We start from the raw sequence: 19,819 nt of genomic DNA on the forward strand, positions 1-19,819 counted from the left end.
CACTCTTCACGTGTTAACCTCTTCGACATGTCAATGGCTGTGAACAAAGAGAAACTTGCAAATAACTGATGAAAGAATAAGGTTATGTTGAAACCAAGCACACCATTGTTTTTCTTGTAACATTAACAATGAGTTTGATGTGTCACATGGCCCTCTTCCTATTGAAAAAACAAAAGTTGTATCCAAGATGGCCGACTTCTAAATGTCCACCATGGTCACCACCCATCTTGAGGAGTTTGCCCCCTCACATATACTAATGTGCCACAAACAGGACTTTAATATCACCAACCATTCCCATGTTATTACGGTATATCCATATAAATGGCCCACCCTGTAGTTTACTGTGTATGAGATCAATGAGAAGCAGGTTAACTGCTTACATGAATTAACTGTGAACTTTTGCTGCAATAGGAGGTGAATGACGTGAGGAGCTGTGTATGAATCTACACTGACACTGCCAAAAACAACGGTGCATTGAATGTGTCATTGTGTTTCTTAAATTTGTAAGGTCTTAGTTCAATCTATAGGATCAAGACATTCTTTTGTCTCTGACCACCTCTCCCGCCACTCTGTGCTGGGGGAGGTTTTATTGCAGATACATCCTACCTGAAAGATCTGTTTCTTCTGTTGTAAGCTTCCTGCTTTTATGACCCTTTTGGTCAGCAGGAGGTCACACACACACACACACACACACACACACACACACACACACACACACACACACTTTCTTGCACATGCATACATGTGCTTACACATACACACACATAGTGCCTTTTATGGTGGGAGGTGTTTGTGTTGTATTCTGTATTGTAACTATCATGTCAATAAATAGCTGCAAGGGAAGCTGCTCTTTGAAGGATTTTGGGCTGGAGACAGGAGCGTGAGCTCCAAGAGCTGGTTCTTGACCAAAAACTTCCCTCGCTAGCGGGTTGAAGATGTTCTGTTATGTCTTGTTTCATTCGTGATGAATAAGTCTCTAAACTAGCGGGGCTTCTGGAAACACAGACCCAACACAGACCGTGATCTGATCACAAAGACCTCTGATGTTTGTTGTTTGAGGTCAGAAACTCTGCAAATGACCTGGAGCTACAGGCTGGTTCACCTGCAGACTTCAGAGGCTGAACACACAGAGCTCCAGCTGTGCTGTGTCCTTTCTGTGCAGAATTCATTTGATTTTAAGAAAAATTCATATCAACTTCTGTTAATAAATATCTTTGTTTCGTGCATTACAGTAATGCACATGGTAAACAAAGTCATGCAAAAACGTCACCGATATAGAGGCAGCAGAAAATGAATTACAGATAAAAATACATGTTATGAAAGTTTGACCATATTTGACCCTAAAGAAGAGGTCGGAGTTCCATCTTTCACCAGCAAACACAGTAAGAAATATAGTTTTAAATAAACAGTTTTATATATAATTGCTTTGACTTTCAGGTTGATCTATTGGCCTTAGGGAGAGTTCAGAGGTAAAATGTGACATGATGTTTTAAATCTTTATACGTGTAAATGTTGACATTACACAGTGCTTTTTGTCAATTTTTTAACAGCAAGTCATAAAGTTGACCATGAAGACCTCGGTGGATGTAAATCAAACTTTAGTGGATCATTATAACATGATCCTGCTACAGCCTACAGAGTTTTATCAGAATACATTCAAAACTTTCAGAGCTGTTGTGTTTACAGACAGAATGAAATGCAAATGCTAGGAAAAACGTGAGCTTTTTGTTGAAGATGAGAAGAAACTGCTGAAACCATTTTAAGCTAATTTTTGGTTTACACATGATCTGTACTGATCTGACGCAGTATGTAATAAAGAATAAACCTTCCCTGTGTTTGTCATGATCAGTGTTTACCTGATGAATAGGCTTTGCATCAAGGAATGTTAGAAACTGATCCGACCTGAGTGTCTGGTTTGCAGTGACATGTTTATCCTTGTCTAAGTTCCTGTTACCTACTCGGCTCCAACAAACTCGTTTCACTTTCACAGCAACAGTTTGGATCACTGTGTCGGAGTCTGGGGTCTTTATCTGTGGTAAGTCTTGTTTTTTGTTTTTTTTTTGAGTTGGAGAACTCAAAAAACAAGAAACTAATAATGAAAAAAAATGTGTGATGGAAAAACATAGGGATTTTTTTCTACATGTTACCGAATAAAGTCAGACTGTTGTTTCTCTGTCAAACCGTGAGCACATACAAGATGATAAATGTTTCTGTCAGTTGTTAAAAGCTCCCACAAAGCTCCAAATGTAGCAGCAAAGTGAGAAAAGCTGTATTTATGTTTATAAAGACTTTGGACTTATCGAGGTGACTTAAAAGAAACTCTGAGCTTTCAGTTATGGTTATGAGCTTAAGTTACACTGATATGGAAAGAGGTTAATTTCAAAATAAAAGGCCATAACCTAACCCCAACCCTGCTGAATAATCTCAGTTAAAGATGATCATTTTAACAAGTGAACACAGTATCACAGTATCTGCTTCTTAAGAAAAATAAATGTAACCTAATTATTTTGGATGTTAGTGTTTTGTTCTGAATATGCAGATTGATGTTTCTGATGAGTGTTTCACGGACCACCATCAAACACTTTTCTTTAATATATTTGTCAAATAGAGTTAAACACTGAGCTGACAACAGACTGTTGCTGATTGGTCTGCTGTTTACACAGTGGGTGGAAAACTCACATGAATCATTTCAGTTTCTCCTTTGAGAATGACTGCTTGATACAAACTCAGGAGCCCAGCTGTCTGAGACGACTGAAGATGAAGCACATTTGTTGAATTTGCATAGATTAAACTGAGTTTGCACCTGTCTGTGTTGAACTGTGTCAATCATCAGTTAACACGACTTTTCAGCTTCCTCAGAAATAATCCTTAAAGTTTGAAGGTGTTTGGGTAAATTCGTCATCAAATCATCAGATTTGTTCTGCTCTCTGTCAATCAAAGTTAGAGAAGAAAATATAGTAACGATTCAAGAGGAAGCACTATGCCAAAGACTCGTGCCTCATTCTGACGTTCATGTTCAGTATCACTTATTCCAGTAATGTGTTGGTGTCTCATAGTTATTGTTCATTTGTAATGTGATTTTCAGCTTAAAACTTTCCTTTTTGCTAAAGCATATAGTTAGGGCTGGACCAGGTAACCCTGAATCCTCCCTTAGTTATGCTGGGTAAATGCAGTAAAATATGTCCAATAATTGACATTTCAGCAGCTGCACCACCAATATTAATACCAACAACAACACTACAGCATTCAACGCATGTGTGCTACAGAAAAGGTCTGTGTGCTTTGGTGAGCAGCTGGAAGCCTGCACAGACAGAAAAGTTTAGAGAAACACTGCAAACAAACACACACTGCCTCACAGCATCTGTGGGATCAGCCTGGACGTTTTGGTCCAGGCTGATCTTTTCTCCCAGTACAAGCCTGACCAGAATATTTAAAATCATCATTCTCTGTTATTGAATCAGTGATGATCTAATGGTCTGTTTACATATAAACTATTTTGAAACTGCTTAATAGCTAAACACTGAAACAGCTTCTTGAATGTGACTTCTGTCACGGTTTGTCTGGGCAAAGGATCCAAATGCTGCGGTGAACAGTGCGTTTATTTACAGTGCAGTAAATATTCACACAAACAATCCCGATGCATTCCCCTGACTCCCGTGCCGTGTCTTCTTCCCCAATAAGTCCGTGCCTCGTGCTCTCCGCTCCCGTGTGTCTGCTCTCCACGTGCTCGCTGGCTTTCCAGGCTCTTTTTGAAAGAAACGATAGAAGCAGCTATCAGGACACTCAACTACTGTGGGCATAGACTCACTGGACTTGACACTAACAACACTAATGTGGAGTCTCATGCAACAGTCCAGCGTCAAGGAACGCTCGGACAAACTATTAAATAGCTCCCAGACGAGGCTTGATCAACTTCAGGTGTGTGTGCGTTTCTCGTCCTCAGGTGTGGCCAGGCTCCTGGCTGACACCCCCACCAGGGCTGAGGAAGAGGTGCTCTGCCACACCCACATACACACCCAGCTATACACAAACATTAGGAAGCAGGACAGCAGCACAAAAAATACACGTCCATACTTATTCAAAGACCCTGGGTCCTTCAGACACAGGTCCGTGACAATTTCACTGGAACTGAACCTGTTTTCCTGTTATTGTTACAGAGTGGAGGAACTCATTGATCCACAGTACAGGATCTGCAGTCTGGAGATGATGTTCGGAGTAGACAAATGAAGAAACGCGCCACAGAGAACCTTGAGGTGAGATTTCTTTAATGTTGTTAAAGAATCAGAAACAGTAACATTTAGAATAAAACACATGATGTTATATTAGTCTGCTGGGCTGCTTGCTGTGAGATGCAGAGAGTAACAGGAAGCTTGTTTTGCTTGTTGATTTTCAGAGTAATGAGTGATGGCTCTTCAGGAGATCAGTGTGATCTTCACACACAGACCCTCGGCCTTCTCTGCTGCTGTGCTGCTTCTGACACTCGTCCTCTGCAGAGGTGAGCAAAAACTGCTGAGCATTTAAACTCATCTATGATCATTTTTGGTTGTTTTGTTTAAACATAAAAAAAATGGTTCTCAAATTCACAATTGTTGGAAACTAGCCAGAACGACCAGGAGGACAATATAGAGTTATGAAAGAATGAACGACTGAACATGGCTGGCTGTGTTGTGGGGGCCTTGAAGTTCTTTGGATTTATAACAGAAATGATGCTTCGTTTATTGCTGTGTTTCACAGTTCTGATGTTGTATAAAGTTGTGTGTCTGCTCATCTCTGTCTCCTCAACAGGATCATTTGTAGTGGATGTGACACAGAGCTCCTATCAGGCAGAGGAGAACCACAACATCACACTCGAGTGGACGTTCACCACCAAACCAGACACGTCCATCTCAGCACTGAACATCCTCTGTTACATGAAAAAAGATCAGAAACCCTCAACTCTGTATTATCTGCTTGATGGTGTCGAGTTCTCAGAGGATGAAGAGTTTTCAGGACGAGTCCAGAGTGACAAAGACGCCCTCAGAGAAGGACGAATCAGACTCCAGCTGTCCAGACTCAGGACTAAGGACTCGGGTCTGTACCTGTGTGAGGTGGACACAGGTTATGGCCGCGGCTCCAACAGCTGCAGAGTCACCGTCTCTGGTAAGACAATTCATTTATACAAGTGATCACTGTGAGCTGTTAACGTCAATCATGGTTCAAACCTGAGATAAAATTGGTGTGTATAATTGTTACAGGCTTTCAAAGTGATGAACACAAATCTTTAGTTTCCACTTTCATAAAAACTGTGTCTTTATAAATATCCTGTTTGATTGATGGAGTTTCAGACACCAGCAGCTGTAGCCCCACTTTCACTGATTTGAGTCCATGAACTGGATCTTCTTCACTGTTCTAGAGCTGATGTTTCCTTTTGGAGCATTTTAATAGAATTACCAGAAAAACTGTGTAGTTAGAAAATTACATCCATAAACTGCATCACACAGACACACACCTGCTAATTAGTGCTGAGTACAGTAACAGACATATAGGAAGTCTACACAGAGATGATATGAAACTATCCATGGAGACCAACACTGGTTGATGTAGAAGACTGTAAACATGGTCATTTCTGCTTTAAGTTGGACTTTTTAACACAAGAGTCTTTGTGGCTTACACACACGTGAGGCTAATTCTTCATGGAGCTGCTGGTCCAGGTAACATCCCTGAAGGAGGCCTCAGAGTCTGAGTCGACCACAGAAATCCACAGTGTCCAACCTCAGTGACACTGTTACTGAGCAGCTTCATCAGGACATGTGATGAAACCAACACTGAAGAGCTACAAACTGTTTCTCTCATCACAACAGTTTGTTTGTTTTTTGGTTCTTCATTGTGCTTTACACAACTTGTACATTCACCCATTGACACGAGCCCTTTTTGGTCTATACTGTCTCACATGTTCACAGTGTTTAACATTCACACACATTCATACTGTGATGATGCATCACAGACAAAAAAAATATTTAGCACGCAGACTGGGATCGAACTACCGACCTTTTGATTAGTAAGTGACCTGCTCTACCACCTGAGCTAAAATTTAAAAAAATATGTTATTTTTTTAATTTCAGAATCAAAATCTGGGAAGACCGAAACAACTCAGCAACCTGGAAATTTCCAGAGGCCAGATTTGGATGATGTGACCAAAGGCATAAGTAAATATATATATATATTAAAAAAAATAATAATAACTTTACAGTTTACAAAAACACTAAAATCATTCATTTGTTATATTGTTTATACACAGTACAGTCAGGAGATATGGGCCAAATCTGAGCACTGTATTAATTTACCAGAACAGAATACACAGTTTTCTAGAAATGGATTTAGTTCAGTCTCAGACTAAAGAGAGTCTAAGACTAGGCTCGTTCTATGGAAGTGAAACTGAGTCTATATGAACAACAAAGTAAAATCCTCCCATAAACCTGTAGCTCTTTCAGGTAAACATACTGAGGTTCTGCTTCAAAATGTCAAATATCAGTTTTATCCAATTCTGGGTTTTGGGGCCTCGAGTCTTTCCTGGCTGTCATTGGGCAAAAGGCCCGATGTAAGCTGGAGGTCACCAGACTGTAAGTGGTGATAAATTAAATTCTCTGTGCATCAGAAACATGTAAATAAAGTCTGGTGCTCACCTCTCACAGTAATACTGCTTATTTAATGGTCAATTCCACTTCCTGTTTTTAAAATGTGCTCGTTTACATCATTAACACTGAATTATGTTTTTCCTGTTTTTGTACCTTAGAATTTTTCCTGGTACTCTGGTTAGCAATCGTCGTGGCTGTATACATCTGTATCTCTCTGGTCTCATGGGGATTTATTGTTTATCAGAATTGTAAAGAACACGTAAGTCTGTCAGAAAAACAGGATTTTCTTGTAAGTTTTGTAAATATAAAATGATCAAAACACATTTTTTGACACATGGTTTGTGTCAGAATATCATTTGCTCTGTCACAGTTTAAAGTTTCTTAAACTTGTCGTGTTCAGTATAACTCAGTGAATCTTTGAATTGTCTTTCATTTTAAACAGAAAACAGACCTCCTCATACAAAACCAGGAAGTTAATGAGGAAGAAGCTCTCAGCAGGTGAACCTTCTAGTTCAGATTCATGATGACAACATCAGCTGGGAGCCGCAGATCTCGGACTGTGAATAGAAACTACTTATAACATCATGAGGAAAAACGAAATTTAAGGTTTTCAGTTTGATGCTGTTCAGTAAGTTGGCGCTGAGAACCATTGGAGAGAATAAAAAAGAACACAAACAACAGAGAAAAGATTTAAATTCAGGGCTTCAGTCCAATATTGTTATCCTTCAACTCATTTGAATTATAAATATACTGAGAGGTTAAAATAAAAACAGGATCATTTCAAGTAAAACACAAACAGCATTAACAGGATGGAGCTTCATGTTTCATGCTTAATAAACTCTTGTGATGACATTTAAAGAATCAGCATTTTAATTGTATCTGACGCTGGGAAACAAGAAAGGGTTAGAAGATAAACTGCTGGGTGCTGCTAACAGAAACGTTTCTAATCATTGTTTCAGCTTTATAATCTTAACATAAGTAAAGCATAATATGATGGAATACTCAGAAATATTATAAAATATTTAAAATACTGCAACGTAAAAAATACACAGGGCCTGTGTCACACCCTCATACTCATACTACACGAAAACTGTCTTAGTTTGTCTTGGAGTTGAAAGCTTCATCATGTAGTTGCTGCGATTCTCTCTAGAAGTTAAACAGCTTTAGAAGATTGAAAAAAAAGCTTATTTTTTTTTCATAAAAACCAAAACCTACGGAGCGCTGGAGGGCTTATTTCCTTAGGCCTTCCCGATGGTTAGGAACAAATACAGTCACATGGCAGGATGCTGTAAACGGACTAAACTTCAGTCAGGAGAACAACTGCAATATGTGGTTAGTCATTTATACGTATAATATAATATATATAATAACATAATGCTGCATGGGCTGCGCTGTAGTTACATTGTAAGGTTTTAAAAACTGAGCTTTAAAATGAAAAGTGATGATAAAAACTGTGAGAGGTCGACAGTGATCACTGACTTTTTTCAGGGGCTTGTTCAGAGTAAATAGAACAAGATACAAAACATTAAAACATGTTAGAAACACAACCGCCTTAATAAATGCAGAGTAGTTTGGAAGCAGCTTTCATCATGTCATCACTTAAAGACCGGATAACCCCCTGTTGTGAATGTTTTAATGCAGTACAGTTGTTATTATTATCACTTGTCACATCCTGTTTATGACAGTTAAAACAAGAAAAACATTAATATAAGAAATGAAATTGTCTCATGTAAACTGTATGTGGTGTTAAATAGGCCTATACTATCGTACTTTAATGACAGTCATAAGGGTACTTCAAGAGCCATAGACTTTATGAGGTGGTACTCATTGTGAAAAGTTTGAGAACCACTGCTTTAGTAAAAGTTGAAGTACTGACTTAACTTCTTTACTCAAGTAAAAGTGAGAAAGTACTAGCTCTGACATATTTCTGTTGTCTACATTGTAGACGGTGATTTTGCCTCTAAACAGGAAAATTATTACAGTCAGGGGTTAAAGTGGATTCAGCAGGTGGAGGAACCCTAAAACTGGTTGTAGTGGCTCAGTGGGCAAACAAATCAGGACTCAGAATAATTACTGCTGAGAGCTTCAGTAGATTTTCGTCATGTACAGGCTGTGATCATCCGACCTGCTGCTCTTTGTGGATTTAACAACTTAATTCAACCAGATGTCAGCAGATGTTTGATGAGTTGTCCTGGCTCATTTTTCATCCTTTATGCAGACAGTACAATGTTTATACTGTCTTTATGTTAGACAGTATGTAGTTGGTACAAAAGTGGAGTTCAGTCAATGGATCTCAGGATCACCAGTTAAAATTCTGCTACACTTGATGTAACCTAACTCTGAGCATGAATCCACAGCCACTGTGCACCAGTCACACACATTAAAGTTGTTTTTGTTTTCTTTGACTGGCTCAAGCTTAAATACATACAAATACATATAAACTAATTATTGTGCTGCTGCTCTAATAATCTGTGGAAAGCTCTGCAACGGCACTGCTGTCATCCTGTCTGTCTACACTCACATTTATGACCTTTCAGAATCACCGCTGATGATCCACAATTAAACTACATGTTAGTTGTAATCCAATTTTTTTTTTCAAGTAACGACTAAAGTAAGGGATTACTATTGCAAAAAAGGTAATTAGATTACCGTTACTTTCCCATAAGCACGCTGCATTACTGCATTACTAAAACCTGCCGTACTCCTGCTATACAGGTGAAAATAGAACAACCGGACTGCTGAGTCTTGGATTATTTTTATTTTCTGCTGTGTTTTACTTGCATCTATTTAAAAGACTGACTGTAAACACAAAAAACTATTTTATTTTATGCGCAGGAATGTGCATAAAATAGGTTTAAATGTTAAACTAATTTCTTCCAGTCAGAGAATGTTGCATATAATTTAATTTTTGTTTTATGCATTCACACTCCTACCATCTGGAAGCATTCGGGCACACACATCCAGACTGTGCAACAGCTTTTTTCCACAAGCCATCCGTCTCCTCAACAAAAAGGGACTGGACTGATAAACACACACACGCGCACACACACATATACACACACACACAACATTATCACTCAGCTTAACTTAACTACCTCAAGCATTGAGTCTAAACTGACTAATCAACACAAGCGCAAACACACCGACCCACACCGACCTACACCATCAAACTATCGTACACACCAACCTGTAAATGCTCTTTTGCACAATATTATTACTGGTCTTTTTGCACTAACTTCTTTACTTCCTAGTCTTCCTTAGATAGTTAGATAGTTAGGGTTTTTTTTTTGTTAATTTATGTTGTAATTTATGTTAGGTCAGTCTGTCTTGTCTCTGCTAGCTAACTAGGCCTCTTAGTTAGCTAGTTTAGTGTTTTTCTCTGTTAACTTATGTTGTAAGTTTATGTTGCATGTAGCACCTTGGTCCTGGAGGAACGTTCTTTCGTTTCACTGTGAACTAAATGTATATGGTTGAAGTGACAATAAAGCCAACTTGAACTTGAACTTGAAAGTTAAAATATTAAAACTAATAAAAAAAATTTAAAAAGTGAATTTTTCCATTTGGTTACATAGTAGATTTGGGTTGAATGATCTATTGCTTTATCACATATTTAGGTTGTAAATCATGTTTTAAAAATGTAACAAAGTAACTAATTAATTTCGAAAAAGAGTAATCAGTAAAGTAATGGGATTACTTTTTAGGGGAAGTAATCAGTAATTAGTTACTGATCACTGATTACTGATGATACAACACTGATCAGCATAAAGTTAACAAGCAAGTTTGACAAACTGTTACAGCGCAAACATATCAGCACTTTCAGCACCAACTAACACCTGCAGTCACATTTGGCGCCCCCTACTGTCACTCTGTAATGACTGCAGGAAGAAGGTCTAAACATTAATGAAAGCAGCACAGAGTCAGGAGCAGAGAGGTCCTTGAAGCTGCAGATCAGACTGTAAAGATGAATTGTTGAGGAGGAAGAAGCAGATGTGAAGTTTTCAGTGTGACAGCATGTTGTCAGTCAGAGCTGCTCACAGTATAAATGTGGGAGTAGAAGGAAGGACGAGAGCAGTATTACTGCACATCAGCCAGTAGAGGGCAGCGCTCTCATGAACTAACATCTGCTTCCATCATCTCACACATCAGCACTTTGATTGTTTATATTTTATGCTCTAGATTGTTTTAAGGTAACAGTGTCTTCCTAATATACTGAGGATGAGGACCCACTCACCAACAAATAATTTCAGTCTGAGAGCTGAAGTTTGTCTTTCAGCTGAATCAGACGGCTGATTAATTCATAAACAGATGTTGCTGTTATTGTAAATAAATAGTTGTTTCCTGAGTTTGAGCCTCTTCCCGTCTCTCGTTGCTCTTCAATGTGTGAGCCCAGCTGTGACAGTATGTCAGTACATACATCATGTTGGACATCATGTGTATCATAATCAGTGATTGTCTTTTTCTTCTATCATTATTCTGTAGTGAACGCATAATAATGACTGAGACTAGACTTATCATTACTTTGACTTACAGGTTAATCTGTTGACTTTAGGTAAAGGTCAGAGGTCAAAGGGGTCTTTTTTTAAAATATATTTTAAATCTTGGTACCCTACTTTCTAAATGTTGACCTTACACAGCACACTAGCAAGAATCATCATATCTAAGTTTTAATGCTTTTCTGCTGAAACCATTTTGAGCTCCTCTTTGTGAAGCTGTTCCCGTGTTTGTAGTGCTCACTGTTTACTGATATATACACCATTAAATGTGCAGCAATGACCTTTAGAAACTGATCAGACAAGAGTTTCTGGTTTGGAGTGACACATTAATCCTTGTCTCAATTTGTTACCTGTTTGGCTCCAGTGACTCATTTCACTTTGACATCGACAGTTTGGATCACTGTGTCAGAGTCTGGGGTCTTCATCTGTGCTAAGTCTTCTTTTTATTTGTTTGTTTGTTTGTTTGTTTTGGTGTCAGAGAACTCGACAGACAAGAACCTTCATCTATGTTTGTAAAGAACTGTTCTTGGAGCAAGACTTGACTTGAAGCTCTGAACTGTCTGTGACCCAGTGTTGTATTATTTTTGTGGTTTGTTATTCTTTAGTGCTTAATATAAGTTTGGTTTGGTGCCTTTGAGTTTTGTCAATGAATTTCCTGTTTTACTTTGAAGGTGTGTGTCTTATGTTGATGTTTCCTCTTTTGCGTCCACCTGGTCCCTTCAGTTAGTTTGTATCAGCTGTGTTCCCCTTCTGGTCCTTGTTCCCCGTGTGTTTGCCTCTGTACTTTTCTGCCTCCACAAGTCCTGCACTTGGGTCTTTTTTATCCTGCTTGCCCACACACAGACCATGACATGTACTTTCAGTATTAAGTTAGCTTCAAAATCAAAGGTCATAACCTAACCTTACTGACCAATCAAATCTTAGGTAAAGATGATCACTTAAATAACTGAACATTTTTAATTAATGCTTTTAAAAAAAAAAAAAAAAAGTAAGTATAAACTAATTTTGGAGGTGTTTGGTTGATTTTGAGGTTTAGACTAATCAGCTTTGTTCTGCACTCAATCAGAGCCAGAGAGCTCACTTTTTCTACTTTCAAAGGAAAATCTTGTAGTGCTGAAGGACAGAGGGCACTAGAATCATGGTTCACGCTGGCGTTCATTTGTAGAGTTACAGTGTTATAACACTTATTGTTCATTTGTAATGTGAATTGTACCCATTTGTGTGATATTGAGTGTGACTAACAATGTCCACCATGACTGAGACTGCTGTGCCAGTTGATGAGCTCTGGTCAGAAGTATTGAGTCACTGAGAGTCAAGTAGTGTTGCATAAAGAACGTGTGCTACTGAGTATGTGTCTGTGAGCTAAAAGCAATGATAGTAATGTCACCTATGCAAACATCAGTGCATTCTTGTTGCAGTGGTGTGATGTTTAAGATGACTTTGTGTTGGTGCAAGTGTCGTTTGTCTGGCTTCAGTCACTTTACAATGTAAGTATAATCTATTATAAGCTCATTTATCTGGCACAACTGCGACCACCACATACAGGTGGTGGTCACGGTTGTGCCAGTGACCACCACCTACAGTGGGGCAAAAAAGTATTTAGTCAGCCACCGATTGTGCAAGTTCCCCCACCTAAAATGATGACAGAGGTCAGTAATTTGCACCAGAGGTACACTTCAACTGTGAGAGACAGAATGTGAAAAAAAAATCCATGAATCCACATGGTAGGATTTGTAAAGAATTTATTCGTAAATTAGGGTGGAAAATAAGTATTTGGTCACCTCAAACATGGAAAATCTCTGGCTCTCACAGACCTGTAACGTCTTCTGTAAGAAGCTTTTCTGTCCCCCACTCGTTACCTGTATGAATGGCACCTGTTTGAACTCATCATCTGTATAAAAGACACCTGTCCACAGCCTCAAACAGTCAGACTCCAAACTCCGCCATGGCCAAGACCAAAGACCTTTCGAAGGACACCAGGAAAAGTATTGTAGACCTGCACCAGACTGGGAAGAGTGAATCTACAATAGGCAAGCAGCTTGGTGTGAAAAAAATCAACTGTGGGAGCAATCATCAGAAAATGGAAGACATACAAGACCACTGATAATCTCCCTCGATCTGGGGCTCCACGCAAGATCTCATCCCGTGGGGTCAAAATGATCATGAGAACGGTGAGCAAAGATCCCAGAACCACACGGGGGGACCTGGTGAATGACCTGCAGAGAGCTGGGACCAAAGTAACAAAGGTCACCATCAGTAACACACTACAACGGCAGGGAATCAAATCCCGCAGTGCCAGACGTGTTCCGCTGCTGAAGCCAGTGCATGTCCAGGCCCGTCTGAAGTTTGCCAGAGAGCACATGGATGATACAGCAGAGGATTGGGAGAATGTCATGTGGTCAGATGAAACCAAAGTAGAACTTTTTGGTATAAACTCAACTCGTCGTGTTTGGAGGAAGAAGAATACTGAGTTGCATCCCAAGAACACCATACCTACTGTGAAGCATGGGGGTTGAGTTGTATTTTTGTTATTGACCAAATACTTATTTTCCACCCTGATTTACGAATAAATTCTTTACAAATCCTACCATGTGGATTCATGGATTTTTCTTTTTTCACATTCTGTCTCTCACAGTTGAAGTGTACCTCTGGTGCAAATTACTGACCTGTCATCATTTTAGGTGGGGGAATTTGCACAATCGGTGGCTGACTAAATACTTTTTGCCCCACTGTATATACTACAATATATACTACAAATATATTGCAGTATTTAAAAAAAACAGATAAGCGCACTAAAGGGTTTGCCACTTTGCAGAAAACCAGGACTCAATTGCAGGACTTCTTTAGCAGAGACAGTGAATTATTTACTGTGAAATCGGTGCAAAAACAACCGTTCCAAAAATTTGACATTCACAGCAGTGTAATCCCATCTCTCAGTGCGATGCTCCACGTACAAAAACACTCCATCCACAGCTCCTCCAATTTACAACGAGTCTCTGAGCTTTCTCCATCTCCACTCCATAGGAGAACACAGGTAAGTAATCCTCACATAACAAGACTGTCTGTTTGTTATACAACAACCCAGCGCTGACTACAACTTAGATACTCTCCTGAATATTGGCTTTTAACCAGGCAGGAACGTGCAGCCCCGAAACTGAAGCTGAAAGTCCTCAAAGTCCTGATGCTGCACAAAGACGAGAACACCGGAATGTGCACACACAAAGACACACACACACACACACAGAAAGACACACAGATAGTGAAGGGAGAGAGGGAGAGCTTGAGTAGGACAGAAAGACAGAAATGACAAGTCAGAGCTGGAGAATGACAAAAATACAATATATAAAATACTGCAAAATCATGATACATTAAAGTGGTGTTTGTGTGGTTGAGAAGGTGAAGACACATTAATGTGTTTGCTGTGATGCAATCAAGGTCAGCCGTTCCTGCGTCCCTCATGCTCAGTGTTACCTGATAAATAGATCATGGAATGTTAGAAACCTGCAGTGACTCGTTAATCCTTGTTTCAGTTTGTTACCTGCTCGGCTCCAGAGACACATTTCACTTTGACAACAACAGTTTGGATCACTGTGTCAGAATATGGGCTCTTTATCTGTGGTAAGACTTCTTTTTATTTATTTGGTGGGAGGGGTTGTTTTGTTTTCTATATTTATGTTTATAAAGAACTGTTCTTGGAATCATGCAGAGACCTGCAGGACTTTGTCTCATTGAGGTGACTTAAAAGAAACTCTGAGCTTTCAGTTTCAGTTATGTGCTTAAGTCACACTGATATGGAGGATTGTAATTTCAAAATAAAAGATCATAACATAACTCTAACCCCGCTGACTAATCTCACGATCATCATTCAAACAAGTGAACATCGTATCTGATGCTTCTTTAGAAAAAGAAGTGCAACCTAATTATTTTGGATGCTGGTGTTTAGTGGTGTATGAGCTGATTGATGTTCCTGGTGAGTGTTTCATTCTTCACCATTAACCCTTGTGTGGTGTTCGTATTTTTGTTACTCAGCCAGTGTTCATGGGTCTGGTGGACCCGCTAGAGTTTTGGCTTTCCAAATTAACACTATCAAACAATTTTATGTTAAATTACTCAACAGATGTTTACTTCATCCCAATTACAAGCCATATGAACAGCAAACATGGTTAATTTTTTTCCCTTTACCTTTGTTAGATCACATTTATGAATTAATGTGCTTCTCGTTTTTCTTTTATATAAAATGTTATAAAAAAATCAGTTATAATCAAGTGGAGTGAGTGGAAAGACACAACACATTTACACGTGAAGCAATATGTTTCACAACTAAATGGGATCAGCTGCTCATCAATGGTGACATTAGGCCCAGGGTTGTAAAACAGGGAGGTGGTGCACACACTTATCCCACACTGTCCTGATGGCAGCTAGCTTGTCTCTCTGCCGTCGAGCTAGTCTGTCGTCTCGGTTATCAAAACGGATAATCCTGGAAATTTTGTTGAAGTTTTCCAGAGACATTGATGCATGGAAAGTTTCTTGCCGGTTTCTGCATACCACAGGGATTCTGTGGATTCCCCTTTGGACCTGAAAACTCCAGCAAGGATAAGAACCCCAAAGTAGGCCTTTGGGGTTCTTAGATGGATTTGGTCCATCTCCTTCCACCTCTCTCCAAAAACACACCTTCCTTCTAGATTACTGCAATCCAGAATAATTTTCTGGATGGAATCTGGGATGAAAAGCTCCAATGAAGACTTGATGTCCTGCACATGAGTACCTGTCAGCCGTGTTGGCCCTGGCTTATCACAGTAACAGCTCTGCAGGGTGGCTCATTTCTTGGGCAAGAAGACCATTCAATTTCACCAGTTATTGACATCCATATTTCTTCACTTGCTGTCTGGTGGGCTTGTTCTGGTCCTGGAGCTGGCTGCAGATGCGGTACTCGTCTTTGTTTTGTTACTAAATGGTGCTCAACCTCATCCTCTTCTTCAAAGTCACTGTCAGACTCAGAATTTTCAGAAATGTGAAATATTCTGAAACCTCTTTGTCAACATCATCATCCGAAGCCCCTCTCTCTTCCAAAATCAATTGGATGGCCCTCGCAGCAGATAATCTTTTGCCATCTTGATCAGTTGTGATAAAGAACCACACTGGCAAAGTCTTATTTATAGTATTATGCCCCTAATTTGCAGGTGGGACAGGGTATGAGAAAATAAAATTTGGATCCCTAAAGAAAGAGGGTAAAATGTGCGGGAATGTCAGAGCAGACGGTGTTGATAGTTGAATTTTCAACAATGTTGCAACTTTGTGCGTGAGCAGGAGGGGAAGAAAACACTATCAGCAGCACCAGAGAGGAGGAAGACAGAGTGTGGGAACACAGGACCTACACTTTCAACACTTTTATTAGACCTGGGTCCAGTGGACCCGAACACCTTGTATGTAATGTAAATGCGTGGGGGGAGGTACAGTATGAGGTCATTGAAAATTTGTTCAGATTCATGCTCTTCACAGAAAATAAGCCAAAGCCAATGAATTTCAGGTTGAAAAAATAATTAATTGTTTAATTTTTCTTTTGAAAAAAACTGAAAACGGGTCTCACAGACCCGAACACCATACAAGGGTTAAACACTTTTCTTTATTGTATTTGCCACATAGAGATACAACACAGCTGACTGCAGCAGCAAGGGTTTTTTTTTTTTTCAGAATTTCTTTCTGTCATGACAGCTACATTAAAAAAGACTCATTGACACAAACTCAGGAGCCCAGCTGTCTGAAACGACAGAAGATGAAGCAGGTTTACTGAATTTATGAAACATAATTCTAAGATTTAACTGAGTATGGACCTGTCTGTGCTGAATTGTGACAATCATCAGTTACACAATTTTATTTTAGCTTTTTTAGTTAAGACAATTATGGTTACATTCATCAACAAGTCATCAGGTTTGTTCTGCACAGGGGCGGATGTGCAGATCTAGAAGGGTGGCATCTCTTGCCACCCCTAGTACCACCTTTTTGCATATGACAGTGTAGTTTATTAATATAAGATTAGCATTAGCTTAAAGCGCATTACCACGTTGAGCTTAGCTACAGTTAACACTGAATATAAATTCTAAAATTGAATATATTGCATAGTGCAGTGCTTCTCAAACCTTTCACCTCATAAAATATATGGCTCTGGTATCATCTTTATGACCCACATTAAAGTCATTTGGTTGTTTAGGAAGAGGGGAAAGTTTTGGGAGTGACGGCAGCGGCCCATATTGCCCACATCACAAACCGCCACAAAGTAAAATACGAATGTAAAATCAAAAGTAGTCAAAATGGCCGATAACATTTTGGACCTCAGAGGGTTAACCGAACAACTCGTGAAAAAAGTAGGTTAGAATTTTAGTTCATGACAGATTTCTGACATTTTGTGCAAATTTAAGCAACAATTTGATTTTTTTCTAACAAAAACCAGTGAAAGCGAAGTTAGTTTTGTGTTAAAAAATTAAATAAATAAATAAATAAATAATTTCTTTTTACAGCATGTTAGTGATGGGTTATAGTGAGGATGGCGTCACTTCTCATTGAAAGCAGAGGCAGTTTTTAATTAGATATTAATAATTAGATATACTATTTATTTATTTATTTAGACTAATAATGGTGACCTGCTTGGACCAAAGCCTCCAGGCTGATTTTTTTTTTGTCCCAGTACAAGCCCGACCAGAATATATCTAAAATCATTACTCTGTTATTTAATAAGTGATGATCTAAAGTTTCATAGTAACTATTTTTAAAAAATGCATAATTGCTCAACACTGAAACAGCTTCTTGAATGTGACTTCACTGGGACTGAACCTGTTTTCCTGTTATTGTTACAGAGTGGAGGAAATCACTGATCAACAGTACAGGATCTGCAGTCTGGAGATGTTGTTCAGAGTAGACAAATGTTAAACGCACCACAGAGAAGCTCTGAACTTGAAATCCTCGAAGAGAGGTAAGATTTCTTTAATGTTGATCAGAAACAGTAACATTTAGAATAAAACACATGATGTTATATTAGTTTGCTGGGCTGCTTCCTGTGAGATGCAGAGAGTAACAGGAAGCTTGTTTTGCTTGTTGATTTTCAGAGTAATGAGTGATGGCTCTTCAGGAGATCAGTGTGATCTTCACACACAGACCCTCGGCCTTCTCTGTTGCTGTGCTGCTTCTGACACTTGTCCTCTGCAGAGGTGAGAAAAAACTGCTGAGCATTTAAACTCATCTATGATCAGAGCAGACACAGATCAGGGTATATGAATTATGATTATTTATATTTTGTACTGTTTACTTTTTGTTGTTTTGTGTAAACAAATGAGTCGAGAAAATGTGATTCTTTACATCATGATTTTTGGAAACTTCTCAAATCTTTAGGATGAACCAGAACCACCAGGACCAGATTGTGGAGTTATGAATGAATGAATATAGCAGGCTGTGGTGTGGGGGCCTTGAAGCTCTTTGGATTATAACAGAAATGATGCTTTGTTTATTCCTGTGTTTTACAGTCTGATGTTGTATAAAGTTGTGAGTGTGTCTGCTCCTCTCTGTCTCCTCAGCAGGATCATTTGTAGTGGATGTGACACAGAGCTCCTATCAGGCAGAAGAGAACCACAACATCACACTGGAGTGGACGTTCACCACCAAACCAGACATGCCCATCTCAGCACTGAAGGTCTTCTGTATCCTGAATACTGATCAAACATACTTTACTCTGTATTATCTGCTTGATGGTGTCGAGTTCTCAGAGGATGAAAAGTTTTCAGGACGAGTCCAGAGTGACAAAGACGCCCTCAGAGAAGGACGAATCAGACTCCAGCTGTCCAGACTCAGGACTGAGGACTCGGGTCTGTACCTGTGTGAGGTGGACACAGGTTATGGCCGCGGCTACAACAGCTGCAGAGTCACCGTCTCTGGTAAGACAATTCATTTATACACATGTGATCACTGTGAGCTGTTAAACTGGATCAAGGTTGGATCCTGACATTGGTGTTTATAAACCTAACATTTCATTTTTTGAAGAGAGAAAAAGAAAAAAAGCTCTCTTAAGATAGTTTCCCCCTTCATAAAAACTGTGTCTTTATAAATATCCTGTTTGATTGATGAAGTTTCCGATTCCAGACAAAAATGACCAGAAAAACTATGTAGTTAGAACACATAGAATACATCCATAAATTGCATCACACAGACACACACCTGCTAATTAGTACTGAGTACAGTAACAGACGTGTAGGAAACAAACCACAGAAATGATATGATGGTAAAAATATCCATGGAGACCAACACTGGTTCATGTAGAAGACTGTAAACATGGTCATTTCTGCTGTAAGTTGGACTTTTTAACACAAGAGTCTTTGTGGCTTCCATACACGTGAGGCTAATTCTTAATGGAGCTGCTGGTCCAGGTAACATCCCTGAAGGAGGCCTCAGAGTCTGAGTTGACCACAGAAATCCACAGTGTCCAACCTCAGTGACACTGTTACTGAGCAACTTCATCAGGACATGTGAGGAAACCAACACTGAAGAGCTACAAACTGTTTCTCTCATCACAACAGTTTGTTTGTTTTTTGGTTCTTCATTGTTGGTTTCATGTTTCAGTTTTGTTTCAGTGTTCAGTTTCCACTTGGTAGCAATAAAACTGTGTACAGAGCCGAGAGCAGCTTAATTCACTGCTACATTACATCAATTTTAAGTTAATAAAACAAT

At 39.2% G+C, this 19,819-nt stretch overlaps 2 protein-coding genes across 6 annotated transcripts in view; both read left to right on the top strand.

Moving 5' to 3' along the window:
• The first annotated feature begins 1,957 nt into the window (after nt 1-1,957).
• LOC309701686 (uncharacterized protein) lies at nt 1,958-10,098 on the top strand. 3 transcript variants are annotated; one of them, XM_082525841.1, is made up of 8 exons: nt 1,958-2,035; nt 3,944-3,990; nt 4,158-4,253; nt 4,394-4,495; nt 4,786-5,139; nt 6,102-6,185; nt 6,773-6,873; nt 7,057-10,098. In XM_082525841.1, exons 4-8 carry the CDS (start codon nt 4,405-4,407, stop codon nt 7,114-7,116), a joined length of 690 nt encoding a protein of 229 aa, XP_082381967.1. In that variant the 5' UTR covers nt 1,958-2,035; nt 3,944-3,990; nt 4,158-4,253; nt 4,394-4,404; the 3' UTR covers nt 7,117-10,098. The 3 variants fall into 3 exon arrangements, with proteins under 3 accessions (XP_082381967.1, XP_082381969.1, XP_082381968.1); XM_082525843.1 differs by lacking the exon at nt 6,102-6,185; XM_082525842.1 differs by lacking the exon at nt 3,944-3,990.
• A 4,529-nt stretch (nt 10,099-14,627) lies between these two features.
• LOC309701685 (programmed cell death 1 ligand 1-like) overlaps nt 14,628-19,819 on the top strand; it is a 76,193-nt gene continuing 71,001 nt past the window's right edge. Inside the window, exons 1-3 of one of the 3 annotated variants that reach the window (XM_082525839.1) lie at nt 17,978-18,074; nt 18,208-18,309; nt 18,673-19,029. In XM_082525839.1, coding sequence (XP_082381965.1) covers nt 18,219-18,309; nt 18,673-19,029 — 448 coding nt within the window. In that variant the 5' untranslated portion in view covers nt 17,978-18,074; nt 18,208-18,218. Of the gene's footprint in view, nt 14,726-17,958; nt 18,075-18,207; nt 18,310-18,672; nt 19,030-19,819 lie in introns of those variants that run through there. The other 2 variants (XM_082525840.1, XM_082525838.1) reach the window with 2 other exon arrangements.

Source organism: Aulonocara stuartgranti, assembly GCF_965226115.1.
Source record: "Aulonocara stuartgranti genome assembly, chromosome: 3".
NCBI lineage: Eukaryota > Metazoa > Chordata > Actinopteri > Cichliformes > Cichlidae > Aulonocara > Aulonocara stuartgranti.

Bases quoted from the DNA above. Each gene is read 5' to 3' on its own strand.
- LOC309701686 (XM_082525841.1), top strand. From the start codon at position 4,405: ATGGCTCTTCAGGAGATCAGTGTGATCTTCACACACAGACCCTCGGCC. The intron at 5,140-6,101 runs GTAAGACAATTC...TTTTAATTTCAG, and splicing joins CTGCAGAGTCACCGTCTCTG to AATCAAAATCTGGGAAGACC. The intron at 6,874-7,056 runs GTAAGTCTGTCA...CATTTTAAACAG, and splicing joins ATCAGAATTGTAAAGAACAC to AAAACAGACCTCCTCATACA.